The sequence below is a fragment of the Dreissena polymorpha genome, chromosome 13 (assembly GCF_020536995.1).
Source record: "Dreissena polymorpha isolate Duluth1 chromosome 13, UMN_Dpol_1.0, whole genome shotgun sequence".
Taxonomy (NCBI): Eukaryota; Metazoa; Mollusca; class Bivalvia; order Myida; family Dreissenidae; genus Dreissena; species Dreissena polymorpha.
The window spans coordinates 41124303-41142372 of NC_068367.1; the positions used below are offsets into that span (position 1 = coordinate 41124303).

At 35.4% G+C, this 18070-nt stretch overlaps 1 protein-coding gene across 1 annotated transcript in view; it reads left to right on the forward strand.

Moving 5' to 3' along the window:
- Nucleotides 1-277: 277 nt before the first annotated feature.
- Nucleotides 278-18070, forward strand: part of LOC127854612 (dipeptidyl peptidase 4-like) — a 177270-nt gene continuing 159477 nt past the window's right edge. Inside the window, exons 1-12 of the mRNA XM_052389676.1 lie at nucleotides 278-511; nucleotides 2975-3089; nucleotides 4680-4775; nucleotides 9010-9107; nucleotides 9875-9949; nucleotides 10458-10510; nucleotides 11013-11088; nucleotides 12295-12424; nucleotides 14267-14427; nucleotides 15730-15824; nucleotides 16791-16914; nucleotides 17895-17933. Coding sequence (XP_052245636.1) covers nucleotides 488-511; nucleotides 2975-3089; nucleotides 4680-4775; nucleotides 9010-9107; nucleotides 9875-9949; nucleotides 10458-10510; nucleotides 11013-11088; nucleotides 12295-12424; nucleotides 14267-14427; nucleotides 15730-15824; nucleotides 16791-16914; nucleotides 17895-17933 — 1086 coding nt within the window. The 5' untranslated portion in view covers nucleotides 278-487. The remainder of the gene's footprint in view (nucleotides 512-2974; nucleotides 3090-4679; nucleotides 4776-9009; nucleotides 9108-9874; nucleotides 9950-10457; nucleotides 10511-11012; nucleotides 11089-12294; nucleotides 12425-14266; nucleotides 14428-15729; nucleotides 15825-16790; nucleotides 16915-17894; nucleotides 17934-18070) is intronic.

Sequence of the window (18070 nt, forward strand, 5' to 3'; positions counted from 1 at the left end):
GTTGTTAGTAGACACAAATGACATGTTATGTTTGGCTTTATAGGATGGTCCCTTTACTCCATTTCTTCTTCACTGCATTGCAATAATACTTAGTGTTTTTTACAAGAACAATTTTGGGTGAGTCATTGTATTTGACATAAACAGGTCATACGCAGCATTTCGCTTCAATATATTGTATTATCGGAAACTAGAGCATTTATACGAGCATGCCTAATCTCCTTATTGTGGTTAATTTGACTGAGTATCGTTGGTGACACACTTAAGGTTGATGAGTGTGATATCGCGTGTGTCGAGCGTTCCACTCAATTAAACTTATCCTGTTTACGAGTTTACTTCCTGCTTAAGTAAATAACACTTTACAATTAAGAATGTTTTAAGTTAAACTTGCATGACGTAAAATCGCTTGCTTAATACATGTTGAGAATTCACAAATACGAAAGGAAAACATCTGGAGTGTGGTTGTGTAATGTAAATAAGCATCTTTGAAATGGAAGTTATCGAGGAACAGGAGGTTTGGTTATTTGCAAGTGCTGAAGTGCTAAATGTCTTGCTTGTTTAACCCATTTATGCCTTGTGAACTCTCCCATACTTCTAAAATGGGATCAATTTATTTCCAAAATTAGGGATGTCTAGTATATTTATTTCTATATAAAGAATATTTTGTTACAGAAATTCCCTTCAGCAAACAGCGCAGACCCTGATGAGACGGCGCGCGGCGTCTCATCTGGGTCTGCGTTGTTTGCCAATGCCTTTTTTTCTAGTCGTAATGCTTAAATGGGTTAAATATAAACAAACTCCGTCAAGAAAATACTTAATTATCATTTAGGTCTCACATCATAACGGCTTTTTTTATTTTACACATGTACACATCACTAATTGTTTGCGCGCAATAGGGCTATTAGATACAACGATTATATTTTATGATACATTTAAATGCCATTGGTCCAATGCGATCAACCTTCACTATATCACTAATCAGCAATAAAATTATAGAGCACTGGAGATTGACATAGTTCCGCTGAAATATAAAGTTAAAAAGTGCAGATAAAAAATGCATATTACTCTTCGCGCGTTCTCGTTTAAATTTAACGTGCCGTTAAAGGGACTCGCTTACAGATAACATAATATCGTGATAGCATAGTATGTGCATACAACGTGTTTTACAAATTATAGTAAACTATCGCCATACATAATGATACTGAAACCCTTTACAGGTCAGAATAACCACATTCATATATTACATGGGCCTTAATTTTACACCGTGTAACAAAACTATGTACATTATATAACCTTTTCATTCTAATGTAGATACTGTAAAATGTTAAATATGATAAATTGAACTCATGTTTAGCTTAAGTATGACAAGTGTATATTCATATTAAGTGCTTCCGAATATCTACAAAAACAACGCAAACACACGATACAAATCAACTTATGATAAACCATAAGCAATCGGGCACTATTAATGTCTTTAATATAACAACATGCTATAAACGTTAAACCATCTATGTACTTTATTATAATACTTTATGTCATTATGACTATCACTTTACATAAAACATGGCACCACGCTCACAAAATCTGCATCTGTGATGTGCATGTTTCAACTTAGCCATTTTATTTATACACGCCGTTTGTGTATGTTAGTATCTTAATTTAAATAGGTATACAACTAATAGAAATGTCAACTTGACACTCACTAAATAAATGTTATCCTTAGTCGTCAAGAAAATGCCTCAGTTTTGGTTCTAATAATGCGTTGGCCGATTTCAATATGCCCGGTATGTTATAAAAAAATGTTAACACGTGTCCGTAACAGTGGCGAGCCGTTTTCTTATGAAATCAGCAAGAGCTTGTGCACACCCGAGTGTGTTTTGTCAAATTTTCTCTCAGCACATTTGTTCGTATGATTATTCTATTAAAAAGGATGTACGTCCATTACAAAGCATGTCCGCTAGAGAATGGGCCATTTTCATTATCTGTCTTAGGTGAAAACACGCTTGAAGTCTCATTACTTGTCCAATCTTTATAAACCTTTCTCAGAACATTTGTCCAAGTAATAACTCGATTATGATTCTTTAAATATCACAGCAGATTCTCAGAACAAATATGCTCTTACGCTCTAAGGTGTGCAACGCATTACAATTGACCCACTTTTGTTGTGCGCTAAGTAGTAGTTTAACCTGTTGGCCATTAATCATTTGTGTATGAAACTACATTTCGGTAATCAGGGTTTACTACGGCTTATTAGCTGCTACTACAGTTGGATGTTTTGGAGATTTCGTTTAACTGCTTAATCAAAGCACTGTTAGACTCGAAACAAACGTTGTGTTTTTTTCAAATATCATCTCCATAAATAGGGCGGGTAGATTGGACAAACTTGTTAACGTCAACTTTTGTTGATAATACACAGTTTAGTTCTCACTCGAGTAATGATATAAGGTAATAACACATCCGAAATCATTTTGTTTCGTTCTTTAAATGTAAAAGTTAATGTTGGCAAATGATAGAATGTGGCAAAAATTGTTGAACAAAGTTTAGGGTCAAAACCAAAGATTGCAGTCGGTCGGTAACGTGGAAGCTAACAACTTTTTTTACGTTATTCCGATGTTTGGTAGTTCATTCCTGGACCCGCATTAAGAACATTTACAAACACGTTTAGTTTGTGGTATCATTTGTATCATGCTGATGTTCTTCATAAACAATTATTGAAAACTCTATATATTGGATCTCCAGAGGGAGGAAATTATTAACACTTGATACATTCACTATTTTAGTAAATATATCGTCAAGAAGAAGGTCTGTGGCCGAAATATTAAGAAAGTGAAAGTATTAAGCGTTTTATTATTGAAATATTTCTGCTTTGAGCATATTTTAAGAGTGATTATAATTGCTTAGTTGCGGCGAAGAAAAATTAGATAAATTGATCATTTAAACGTATGTGCATAGGTGACACCCTAATTTATCATTTCAGGAGCTTGTAGGTCACACCGTGCAGAAAAGAAATTGGAAGGGCATAGTGATTGCCCTGGTTGTTATCATCATCGTGTGTGCCCTGATCATCACCACCGTCATCCTCCTAACTCCAAGTGAGTGATAAAAACATAACAGGTAGTTAATGTTCCCATGTCAAGAGAGTGATAACAGCTAAACAATTAGTTAGTCTTCCCACTCCAGGTGAGTGATAGCAACATAAAACGTAGGTAGTCTCTCCATTTTAAGTTAATGATAACAGCATAACACGTAGTTAGTCTCTCCACTCCGAGTGAGTGATAACCACATAACACGTAGTTTGTCTCCCCACTCCGAGTGAGTGATAACAGCATAACGCTTAGTTAGTCTCCCCACTCCAAGTTAGTTCTAACAGCATAACACGTAGATAGTGTCCCCCATCCGAGTGATTGATAATAGCATTACAGATAATTAGTGTCCCTACTCCGAGTGATTGATAACAGCATAACACGAAGGAAATCTCCAAACTCCGAGTGAGTGATAACAGTATAACACGTAGTTAGTCTCCCTTAGTAATCTTTGTTGATCAAAGGGTTCATAAAGACTTCCATTGGGCAATTTAATTAATGTGTCCATTGGACGATATAATTTATTGTATTTTTTAATTTTATCGCGTTTGAACAGATTGTTTAATATAATTGATATCATTATCATACCAATTTGTATACGATGCCTAGAACTTTTGTCAGTCGCTAGATATGACGCGATAACAAGACACAATAACCAGACCTACCGCGAGGATTGACCAAATAAAGGACGATTTTGAATACGGCATCTTGCCTTGATATACGTGAAGCATATACATTACATTTTGTGTTCGATACACTGTTTGCTATGTATGACACAAAACGCATGTATTATACTAGTCTCTTTCTAATACTCATTCTAGTTTCACATGTGGGGAATATCTGAATATCGGAGATATAAGAAATGCATTGCATAACTCACATGCCTATTGCCAGAAAGTACAATACAACATAATGAATATCTAAACTTATGTCAGTAACTTAATTGTACCACCTTGAATGCCTAAATACAATTATTTATACGATATAAAAAAAACTATGTACTTGTGAGAAAAGCTATATTTAACACAAATATATGCAATGTAAATACAAATGTTTCTCATGGTCCAGGCATAATGTTAGTGTTTGATCGCTTTACCTGAATACAGTTTGTTTTCCCTTGATATGATCATAAATGTTGTAAATATCATATCCATGAAGAGTGGTCGCCAAACAACACCGGAGACTATCTTAAACTATTCCTCTAGATAGTTAACAGAAAGGTCGACAGCAATATGAGTCGCGTTCTGAGAAAATTTGGCATAATGCATGTGCGTAAAGAGTCGTCCTAGATTAGCCTGTGCAGTCCGCACAGGCTAATCAGTGACGACACTTTCCGCTTGTATGATATTTTCTGTTAAAATTAAGTCTTTTCTTAATTAAAAAGCATCCAATTTAGGTGGACTGCACATGCTAATCTGGGACGACACCTTACGCACATACATTATGCCCAGTTTTCTCAGAACGAGACTCATATAATGAACGCAACGACATAATGAACGAACATCTGCATTATGATATGTGTATGATAACACGATAACTATTTCAATATTTTCAGCTATAATCATGTGTTTTTGAGTGTTTGTGTGTGTTCTAATACAGGAAAAAGCGATGAACCGCCGAAACCAAAGTTTACATTCGAAGACTTCATAAAGAAAAAATTTGCACCAAAAAGCTTTTCTTTCAAATGGGTAACAGGTAAGACACTTTAAGAGCTTCTGCGAAATTGACACTGGTTGAATAATAAATTATAATAGAATTATGTGACAGATGGACTATCTTTTATTTATAAAAGCACCACTCGAGAAAAAGGGGTTTAATGCATGTGCGTCAAGTGTCGTCCCAGTCGTCCGAAAAGGCTATGCCAGACCGCAAAGGCTGATCAGGGACGACATTTTCCGCCTAAGGAGAAAATTCGTGTACACGAAATGTATTACACAAGCGGAAAGTGTCATCCCTGATTATCTGTGCTGACGGCATAGGCTTATCTGTGTCGACACTCCATGCACATGTATTAAGCCAATATTTCACAGCCCGAGGCTCATATGTATTTTAACTGGTTGTTTTCTTATAACACATCGTTTGTGTAACGTGAAAACGTCAACTTGCCGAAACAAAATGTACTCAAAGTACAAACATAAAAGTCATTATCGATGCAAATAATGGATATATGTATATCCGGTTTTGAAAGAGAATCCACGTGACCTGATCTTCAATTAAGGTATACATACATATTTTCCGGCCATTTCCAAAAGTATAATATCCAAACATATCGTAGCACTATTGAAAATAATGCATTTTTACACTACGATGTCCGCAGAATGTCGGATGTCATTGAGCACACGTTTAAAACAAAATTTTTGAGCTCATGTTTTATATCACGTATGGTAAGTTCGCACCAGACAACGCTTTTAGATAAAGGTTAAATTTTAATAATACACTACCATAGAAATGTGTTTTAAAACCGTTACATATGCAAGATGTGTAAAATGATTAATACGAAATATTATATTTCATTACTCTTAAATGTAGAATAAAATTTAAAAGTATACCGAACATATTTTTCTGAAACCTAAAATGACCTTAAACGGTATCACCAATTTATTTTGAAGTTTCCATATTTTACTTTACGTACGTATAAAAGAAGTGTTGCTAATACGAACAAAAGAATGTGTGACGGCATTCCTTTATATGGAAAATAACTTTGACTGTCGCCACCTAAAAGGCCAATCAACGGTTTTGTATATCTATTATTGTTTATAATTTGTCATTAATCTTTTAGCCGTAAACTACATGATTTAAAAAGTGATATCGAAGCCGTTATACGACAAGTTTGCGACGCTGACATGTTCGTAACTAAACGCTTTAAGAATTCTTCTTGGTTTAGTAAGCAACTTAGAACTCATAGATGTACACAAAATGTAGTGCTAAATTGGTCAATGGTATCAGTCCGCGATGAAAGTACAAAAATGTATTGCTAAATAGGTTAATGGTATCATTCCGCGATGAAAGTACACAAAAGGTAGTGCTAAATAGGTTAATGGTATCAGTTCGCGATGAAAGTACACAAAATGTAGTGCTAAATTGGTCAATGGTATTAGTCCGTGATAAAAATTAACTAAATTACGCATAATATTACAATTGCATTGGAGGTCGCTTGTGATAAGTAAAGGAAACGACCAATATAATTTCGCAGTATCATATAGTTCACAGTATACTTAAAAATCGTTTCATTTAGGTCTGATCTCTCTAAAAAAATATCGACGGCACGTTTTAAACCTAAAGCAATTGTTCTGGTTTCATCTTTTGAAGAAGTGGTAGGGCATGAATGAGTTTTCACTTCTAAATCCCTGAAATATGATAAACTTAGATTATATAGGAAAACATTGCACTGAAAAAGGTTGCATTCCACTAGGAAACGGCCGGGAAAAAGTTAAAAACAACAGCCGATTTTGATTTGTGTCAACAACATGTCTTACCTTTTTAGTGCATAAATCGATTCATCTTAGAATGGCCTTTAAGACAAGATATGATTACGGAGGTCTCTATGTGCACAATGTTGCAGTTATTTTCGATTAAAGTTGTCGCTTTTACAATGAATTAGGGAAACAATTTAGTATTCTGTGACCTTAAACCATAGGGCCGCAATGTATGTAACGTTACAACAAAACATCAATGTATTTGTCAAAGTTGTGTGTTCAACAGCTATGAGGTAGAAAATGTACGATGTAGACAAATTTATGTTCGAGATTGTTTAACATATGCTAATTTATGTCTTACTGTGGAGAAACAAGGATGTTTACACAACGACAGATGTATAGAAATAATCCGTAATCGGAACCGCAATAAAACGACAATGGTGTGGTCGACAATGGAGATGATTGTAAATTATCATTAACCTATCGGATTTTGTTTTATATTGTGATTTGCACATGAATTAAAATAATCTCGAAGATCCTTGTTCAGCGGCGAAAGTTTTGTGGCAAACATTAACATATATTTCTGTCACATTTTTTGAAATTAAAAAATGAATATCGTATTGCGCCTGAAGTTGTGAGACAACACTAATCCCTCGAAAAACACAACGCTGGCAAAATGTATCAACAATGGAAGTCAATTTAAAATTTATTTAAATAAATGTTTTATGATTTAATAGAGAGTATAAATACGTCAGCATAAAAGTTCATTCCAGGATACGTCTTATGTCATATAAAATCGCATGAAATAATTGTGGGGACGATTGAACTTACCGGACAAGAAAAAAAGAATGTGAAAGCGTTGCTGCGTTCCGAAGAGCGCGACTTCGGCGTCTTATATACAAGGTCGTGCAGCAGCGCGACAAAAAATACTATATCGGCTATAAAGTGGAAAAATAACCCCATGAAAAAGTAGGATTAAAAACTTCGTTTAATAACGACTTTATTAACCTAAAACGATATGAAAACAAGACTACTCACTGTCATTTCTGTTTTATGAATAAAACTCTATTTTGATGACGATATACTACGTATCTAATTAATTGATATCAAGTGATAAAATCTCGCATTTAATTGGTTACATTTAATGAAAAGCAGAATGACCCTAAACACGTAAATAAATAATGGTAATGTCTATTGTTTACGACGATTTAAGAAACGTCTTCGGGAATTCTGATGGTTTTGATTTTCGATTGCGCAATTTTAATTTATTATGCGATTTCGGCGGAATTTGTTGTAAAAATTGAGAAAAGTGTCCACTTATTGATTATAATGAATTGACACCGCCTCAGCGACTGCCTACTGCCACAATCGTAGGCACGGATGATAGCGTGTTATTGTCTGGTATCTCGTTGTTGTTTTTTTAATGATTGGTAAGTAAAATCCTTTGCAACGAAACGCCTACCTGCTAAAAATGTTGCCTGCATGCGCACTCACTAGTGGTAGCGAACTGCGTATCGGTAAAGTTCAATCCAGCCTAAGTGTGCCTAAAGTGGGTAATGCAAGTCACAATAAAATACACTCTCATGGAACTTCCGTTATTAAAAGATATTTTAAGTTGGGGGTTTCAGGGTGCAGAATCAATGGGGTGTTCAGGGGTTTACACACGGGCTGGACAGAATGTAATCACGCCGTTAAGAACTCTATTTTTTGCAACTATCTGAAGTTATTGAAATACATTTGAAAAAATCTAAATTGCATAAAAGACATTTTTTTAACAAGAACACATGCTTATTAAATAAAGTAATTCTGGAGTTTTTCACATTGCCATAAGCAGCATAAAAATCTGTATTTTATGCACTAGTTGAAATTCTTAAAAAATTCTTAAGAAAGCTTGTTTTAAAAAGTTATTTTAAATAATGCACCACTTACCGTCGTTTCAAGTCGTCAAAGTTAAAAGGTTGAATTCCAAAAAATCACGTGATCCTGCACCCTGTTTTCTCCGTATCCAACAATGGTTCATTAAAATCGCAGCGGTCAGTTAACCAACACGCACGTTTCCGGGGTAATCTGGTTTAATATAACTTAGTGAGCATAATTATGCCGTTAACTGAAAATTGCCATATTTAAATCAGTGGGATGGTGAGAATTGCCGTATAAACAATTGAATTACCATAACATACACAATGTATGCGGCCGGGTCGGAAATTGCAACCCCTATCATCGGATTTATACTCCATGGCTCTAAAAACTGAGCTAAAATGCCCGATTTAATAAAGATGAATCAATTGGTCTTATTTGCAAAACAAGCATGGTCAGCATGAAGAGTGTTGAGTTTTCAAACTTATCGCTAATTTCTTTAAAATAAAGACTTGTATGAAGTATGACCTAGTGCATGAGTGCTTACCGGTTATCCATGTGCTGGAACTATGGGTTTTGCCTTGGTCCGTCCGCTTGGCTGTTCGACACTCTTGCTATGTAATAGTTGTTGATTTGTACATGTTGTTATTTTCGAGACTCCGACGCCATTTACTACAGAAATGATGACGGCGCCGTAATACGTTACAACTGCTCAACAAACACTTCTGCAGCAATCATGGGCAACTCGACGTTTGTAAGTGAACAAATGATTTGCAACATGGTAGTACTTGATTATAATCAAAATAACACAATAAATCATGCCAGTAAGTAAAAGATTAGAGAAAACAATTGTTAAGTTTCAGCTGTTTTTTTCTTCGAAGACAGCAAAGCTGTATTCTATTGAAATGCAATCAATACTATTTAGTTATCCGAGCGTAAGTAAGGCGTGCGTCTTTTCAGATTACACAAGTGTGTACAACTACACCCACAACTACATTAACACAAACACAGGCGAAATTTAAACACTAACTATCACACACCGTGAACAATATCGCTTTGATTATGGGAAGGAGCATATAGTTATAAACCCTTTCCGTATGTCTCTTAATGTGTGTGTGTGTGTGTGTCTGTTGGGTGAGTGGGGGGGGGGGGGGTATTTCGTATCCGGCTCAACACCTGTCTTCCATTATGAAACTTCGGACTGTACGTTTAATTATAAATATTTTAAAAGTAAATGTTCGTGTATGGCCCATGATTTTGGCGTGCACGATAGTATTTCAAAATATGTGTTCTCTCCGACGATATCTGGTTATAATTGTTATAGCTTCAATCAAACTCACTTCACAATGCTGATGAAGAGCCATGTACATGATAAGATTATGTAGTAGATCATTTTAAGAACACATACAATTGTCTCATAGCCTCATATTATATAATACGTTAACACATGACTTTTGTATTTGTGAATTTCAAAAAAAAAATTAATGTGATTAAATCGTATAAGTGTTAATTTTCTATCAGAAAGAACTGGATACCTCCACGTATATGATATCTCCGGATGAAAACTATGCGCTGCTGGCCTATAATGTTCAAGCGGTAAGAAACCTTTGTCTGGTCACTTGCTATTGTGAGACACATTATCGGTAAACGGACTAAATGCATGTGGGTAAAGAGGTGTCGCCCCATATAAGCCTGTGCAGTTTATACAGGCTAATACGGGACTGCACTGTCCGCAGTTATTGATTTAATTGCTTCAAATAAGTCTATTATAAACGAAAACCCAATTTAGATGAAATTTGTGGTTAACGATAAGCCTATTCACACTGCACATGATAATCAGAGACGTCCCTTTACGCACATGCGTTGATCCCAGTATTACACACATATATATAGGGGAATATTTTTGTAATTGTAAGTATTTTAATTAGCTAACAATTAACAGTCAAATTCCATGTGTGCATTTAAAGCATAATCTGTGGTGTCAAGTAAATTGTTAACAAAGAAAAAACGCACTACATTTTTACAAAATTTGCTCACGATATTAAACGTTTTCATTGATGGATTTTTCTCTGGAATTGTCAAATAATTTCCTTCCATTTCTCAGATTTACAGACACTCAACGCGGGCAAAATATAAAGTCGTTAACCTTCATGATAGGTAAGATAATGATTATTTAAAGGAACACATTAAAGGGGATGTATTTCTCCGTAAATTATTATATGTTTTAAGACATTTCATAGTTCATCTTTTAATACAGATATTTACCAACTGCAAATATATTAGTTAATAAGATCTATACGATAAAATAAAATGTGGAATGCCAGCACATACCTTAAAAATTGTACAATACCTCCAACGGGGTTCGAACTAACGCCTACACAAGTGTACTATATGAATGAGAATGTTGCTACACTACAGTATAGTTCTTGATAGTACGCATGCGTAATACGGCAGTTCCTATAAGTGTCCATTCTTTACATATAATAAATGTCATTTTAAAAATAACTACTGATTTTCGGCGCCTGATAAAGTGTTTCTTGTATCTTCAAACGGTTCGCTTCATCACAGAAACTCCAGTTACTTCGTGTTCTTACTCTTATATGTTTTGAATAATATTATCAACACTGTTTGAATAACATTGGCGTACGCACCGTTTCAGAAATGAGAGCTCACTTCAGGGACCAAACGGCACAGAGTTCCAGTACGTGTCTTGGTCACCCACATATGACGGTTTGGTAAGCATTCGTCCATCTGCACGTGTGCATATATGTCATGCATTTTATCGAGCAATCTGTGATACCCTAGTATCTGCTAGCATGCGAACGACGTCGGACCTCGGGCATTTCCGATACAATTTGCTGTGGTTCTGTATAATTCTCGACACTGTTGGTCCTCTTGTCCTACAAACAATATATGAAACATTGTTTTTGATATAAAAAAAAATATAACAAAACAAAGAATATGTTTAAAAAAACGAACTTGCTATATTTGCTGGTGACATAACAAACTTCAAGTGAGATAATACTAATAATTGCAAGTTTGTAATTATAACATTTAACTCTATAAAATATGTTCCATTGTTTAGTTAAAGAAGAACAAGGTCCGGTAAAGTCACGTGAGGTCCGGTAAATTTTAAAAGTGATCGGACTTCATGTCCTGAAAAATAGTTTGTCTTTCGCAACTTTCTCATGTGTTGCTATCGCCCGTACTCACCAATCCATTATTAGACTTAAAAAAAGGATAGAATAAGTTCCACGAAAAACACTGCAGATTGGTTAAATGCGTTATGGGATATGCGATTATTTGGTTCGGCTTAGTGTACGACCAGCAAAGTATTCACAAATTTCGCACACCTTTTTTTCCACACATCTTAAAAATATATTGCTTTGTAAAATGTTGTGCATATATGTTATCAATTCTCGTTGTGCATACATGTTTTTATTGAATCGTACGGGTAGAAGAAATGCTTAATATACTTAAGTTTATTAAGTAAAATAATGTTGTTGTTTTTGTATTCGTCGAGGTACTTCTCTGTCGAAATGGCGACAATATTGTCAAAAGTCTTCATTTCGTTTAATTGGAAACCAAAATTAAGTGAAACAATTATATTTCGCTGATACCTTTTCGTTATTTCACTATCTGGAATTATATGAGCCTTGTTCTCAGAAATTTGGGCTTTATGCATGTGCGTAAAGTGTCATCCCAGATTAGCCTGTGCAGTTCGCATAGGCCAATCTGGGACACTTTCCGCTTTTATGGTATTTTTAGTTTCCAGGAAGTCTCTTCTTACCGAAAATCAAGTTTAGGCTCAAAGTGTCAACCCTGACTAGCCTGTTCGGACTGAACAGGCTAATCTGGGACGACACTTTACGCACATGCATTAAGCCCAGTTTTCTCAGAACGCGGCCCATACAATAAAATCACGCCGCCTTGTGTTACAGGTATTCGTACAGAACAACGACGTCTACTACCGTCGGAGCATGAACCTGCAGGACGTGGACGCGTTCCGGGTCACTGACACAGGGGTCATGGACCAGATTTTCAACGGTGTTCCGGACTGGGTATATGAAGGTGAAGGGTCTGTGTTCAGAGATGTCATTTGACATCAGATGTTGCGACGTGTCATATGTGGGCTAATTATCATAGAACCATTTGAAAAATGTGTGCCGGATTGAGTCTTTGAAGGCAAAGTGCTTAAGAGAAGAGATGCGTTTTGCATAAGATGTTGCGATGTTTGGCGGATAGCGGCAATTTATCTAAGACACGTATGTCAACGGTGTGCCTGACTGAGTTTATATTTAAGGGACCTTTTCACATATTTTGGCATGTATTGAAGTTTTTCATTAAATGCTGTATATTGATAATTGAAAGCATTGGATCTAAAAAGCTCCAGTATGAAATCGAGAATACAATATAAAAAAAAGAAACAAAGTAACCTCAACAGGCTCGAAACAATAACCCATGGAGTCCTGGAGTAAAAGTCTCCCATTAGACAACGCGGCCATCCGTGCTCATACAATGAGGGATGTATTCTATACTTTATATAAGCATCCTCGTAGTTTCACATAATATAACGACAACAACAGAACTCTCCAAATTATTCAATCGTTTCGCGTTGCAACGCTTTATAATTTTCAGGTTTTTAAATCGTCAAAAGATGCATATAATGGCTAGTTGTGAGCATGGTAAATGTTCAGTGTTACTATTTCCTCCTAAATATCATAACTAAAATAAAAATTTGCGAATCTTAAACAACTTTTTTAATGTTGTCAATTCACCAAAACCTGAAAAGACACATGCGAAGTAAATGTTCAAAGTAGAGAATGCCAGATCTGTTTGAACACGATATCCCATCTCAAACGCGAAGAAGGAATGCGAGCATTTATCATAATACCTAACCTAGATTTATTGCTTTTACTCACGCTTATTTTACATGTTCAACAGGCGTATCTTTTTATTATAAATGTACTGTAACAACGCGCCACTTCATTTGCATAAGAAATAGGGATCTAGTTGATAATTCATTATTCATTAATCAATTTTATAAATCAAATTACAGTCGGTTTGGTATTGATTTTTATAAGATTTGCATGTATTATGTATATCTTGAAGAACTTGTATCATGTTCGTTTAGCTTTTATAACGAATGTGAAATGTTTATATTTTTTAACCGAATAAGAAATAAGAAAAAATATCCAATTTTTAGAATTCTATACTGCTTAATTGCCGCTGTAAAATCATAAGCGTTCTAAATGCAATTTGATTTTGCTTATCGGGTTTTCTAAAAATGACTTGCTGCCTGCACCAGGATATGTGTGCCACACGAAACGAACATGTATCTCGCAGTACTATTGCTAATGTCTCAATAAATGTATAAACCTCGCTCCGAGAAAACAGAACTAAATGCATGTTCATAAAATATCGTCCCTGGTTAGCCTGTGTGGATTGCACAGGGGCGATACTTGCCGCATAAACTAGATTTTTGATAACAATAGACTTCTTTTAAACAACCAAATTGCATAAAAACACAAAATTGTCGCCCTTATTAGCCTGTTCTGACTGCACAGGTTAATGTATGACGACACCCTACGCTCATGTATTAAGCCCGGTTTTCCCAGAGCGCGGCCCTTATATCAAACGAGTCGTGTTCTGAGAAAACTGGGCATAATTCATGTGCGTAAAGTGTCGTCGAAGATTAGCCTGCGCAAACCAGAGACGACACTTTCCGCTTTTATGCCATTTTTCGTTTCAATGAAGTCTCTTCATAACAAAAATCCATTTTAGGCGGAAAGTATCGTCCCTGATTAGCTTTTGCGGACTGCACAGGCGATTCTGGGACGACTCTTTACGCACATGCATTATGCCCAGTTTTATCAGAACGCGACTCAAATAGAAGCTGTATACTATCTACAGAGGAGATCCTCTCTGAAGACCACGCCCTCTGGTGGTCGCCCACTGGTAGCTACTTCCTGTTTGCCTCGTTCAACGACACGCTGGTCAGGAACTACCACCTCACCTACTACGGGTCCATGACAGACCAATATGTGACGGACAAGAAACTCCTTTATCCTAAGGTGGGAACGTTCTTCAATAAATTCTTGCTCTTTACTGACACAAGTCTGTCCATAGAAACACACATTGCTGTAAGGGATGGATTGAGAAACATTCCAAAATACGACCGTACAAGTTTAAATAATACATTCTATACAATACACGAACCAGAATACATCGAAATGCTTTCAACACATTTGGGTCAGTGATTTTTTTAATTTATTTTTTAAAATTTGAATCAACACCGGTTATAAACATTGAAAAAAATGGTGTGATAAGTCTTTAAACGAATGTTGATCATAGTCGTTTAACTTTTTATACTCATACTATATATATTAAAAGTATTCAGAAAAATCTCCCTTTTAATCAAATACCATCATTATGTCGTGTTTGTGTGTGTGTGTTTATTCACATGATATCATTGTAATTTGTATAGTTGAAACATTGCAGACATGTGCTCGACAATTCAACTTCATTTAATGTAATACATGCTTTGTTGTCTGGAGCTGTAAACACTTGGAGGGGCACTTAACGTCAATCTCGAGATAATATTCACGCTTATTTTTTAAATGAAATCTTCCAATGTCCATCTACGGTTAACTCCTTCAACATTTATCGTCCATGGTTTTTCATAAAAAATGTAATGTTTTATTGCTCTTGTTTTATTGGCTCATGCAGTTGTTGATTCGAAATATTTCGTGAACTTAATGTCAGTTTTGATTTAAGACTCAAAAATAATTATGGGTGAAAATTCCTCATCATGATTGCCAACTGTAAAATGCTTCCCTTTCGTTTGATTTATTAAAGTTGATAAAGTATGGATGAGTCCGAAATATTTTAAATAAAGTAAAAATCACAGTTACAACTTTAAATTTTTAAATAGCTAAGTATCGTTTGTTGTTGTTAATTGAATTATAATGTACTGAAGAAAACCAAGATAAAGTTAATGCAATAAGATTACGTTATATGTAAACGCATACAATATCACGATTACATTGTAATACTTATAATTTATGTATACATTTATTTATCAATGAATATTTATCAAAACCCGAATAAAATGGGTTAATTTGTATTTCAAAGCAAGTATTAGCAAATATGCTTATCAACAATGATAATAAGGAGTTGCATGTAAACAACAACTTCCGGTCGGTCCAGTGATCGGGAGCTAATGTAAACAAAACGGCTAAATATATCTGACTATAGACTTATTCCTTACTCCTTATGAAAATAGATATTGCCATTAAATAGCAGGCAAAGCTTTACGTCTATCTCTGAAAAGCAGCGGCAGTCTAGTTGAGTAGTAGTTCGCACTATTTTTTTAGGCGGGTACAACCAACCCTGTGTTCTCTCTGCATGTATTCCACACGCATTCGAACAAAACGATCAACATAGAACCGCCAGAGGACTTAAAAAATATGTAAGTATGTGAAATGGCTGGTGTTCCTGTTAAAGGGGCCTTTTCACAGATTTTGGCATTTTTTAACTTAGTCATTAAATGCTTTATATCGATAAATGTAAACATCGGATCGTAAAAGCTCCAGTAAAAAATCAAGAATAAAATTAAAAAAAGGAAAAGAACATTGCCCGGACCAGGTTTCGAACCAGTGACCCCTGGAGTCCTGCCAGAGTCCTGAAGTAAAAACGCTTTAGCCTACTGAGCTATTCCGCCGAGTACATATACTTGTAGTATTTTATACCTTATATAAGCAATCTTCGTAGTTTCACAAAATTTAACGACAAAAACAGAACTCTCCAAATTATTCAATCGTTTCGCGTTGCAACGCTTAATAATTTTTAGGTTTTAAAATCGTCAAAAGATGCATATAATGTCTATGTTAGACCATGGTAAATGTTCAGTATTACTGTTTCCTCACAAATATCATAACTAAAACGAAAATTTGCGAATCTGAAACAACTTTTTTTAATTTTGTCAATTTACCAAAGCGTGAAAAGATCCCTTTAAGGTGAACTCTTGATTCTGTAACGCGTAATATTTTTTATCTCAATTGATCTATCCGTGCTATCCGTGCTTAATTGATCTATCCGTGCTTAACCAATAAAACATTGTTTAAATAAGCTCCATAGTTCAGTCCTGTGTTCATGGTAATGTACGTGTTCAAATACTCTACGGTATTTTGTTTAAGTGTACGTTTACCTGTTAGAACACATCAATTTACAACTTATATCTTAATAAGCAATTAAATTAGTTAAGACCATTTGGCTATTTATTTCTATCCAGACTTTTTATTCTGTCGACCATTTCTTTAGGTGAACATATCTAATAGAACCAAATTTAAGAATATTTAATGTGGGCACTCTTAAAAAAAGTTTTACGTTGATTTGTTGTGTATGCTATATTCATTTCTTTCCATCATCTTCGCAGCGACCACTACTTCACGACGGTCACGTGGGCGGATAGTGAGCGCGTGCTGATCACGTGGATGAACAGATTCCAGAACATGACGCTCTATACGATCTGTCATGCGCAGAACGGCTCCTGCTATGAGGTTTGGTATTCAAGGAATAATATTCGATTGATTGGTATACCAGATTAAGCCGAATTATTTTGAAAATATACTTCATTGTTTAAGTCATGTTCTGAGAAAACTGGACATTACACATGTACGTAAAGTGTCGTTCCAGATTAGCCTGTGCAGTCCGCACAAGCTAATCAGGGGCGGCACTTTCCGCTTGTATGACATTTTTCGTTAAAATGAAGACAATTCTTCGCAAAAATCCAATTGAGGCGGAAAATGTGTCGTCCCTGATAAGCCTGTGTGGACTGCACAGGCTAATGTGGGACGACACTTTACGCACTTGCTTTATGCCCAGTTTTCTCAGAGCGCGACTCGTTTAGTCGTTTTGCGTAGGACATTCAGAATGGTATACTGAGTTGCATTATCAAAGCGACGGCAGAGATTTGTTAATTTGGTCGAAACAATGCGAGTTTGCGAACAGTGGTTCTATAAAATCATGATCCGATGTATTTGCAGTTTTCATTTAGTATACATATACAAAAATGTAGTATACATATAAGGAGGTAATTTACTTTGTTCCATTCACAAATGTTCATTGCCGACTGATATTTTTGTAGATAAACAACGATAATTTGGTATACAAATATACAGAAAATGCAGGGTTACAATATTTATTGTATCTATTCCGGTGATGCTCTTAATTATGACAGAACAACGTCTATCAATGGACAAATGCTGTACGAACGCCGTTTTTCACTAATGTTCAATATTATGAAGATTATGATAATCGATGAAAGCTCTAATATTATCAGAACTAAAGGTCACAGTTTGATAGTATCGAATACAAAATAAGTGCACATTAACTTGACACTTTAACAATAACTTAGACGGGCATAAAACGCAACATGCCGTTTATTATGATTGCATATTGTTTAATAAGCCGCTTTAATTGATTTTGTTAGTGGGGTCTGATGTTAAACTTGTTCATTTTTTCGTTTTGGCTTTTTCAGAACTACCGATATCTAGCCCCTTCCGGATGGTGCGAAACCGTAAGTTGTCCGGACAGGCTTTACAAAAATTATGTGACTGTCTTTAATCAAGCTACATTTATACCGAAAATCATCGATTAAGATGCTCTACCGGTATTTTATATTTGATGGTTTCATATTATTTTACATTCACTCTT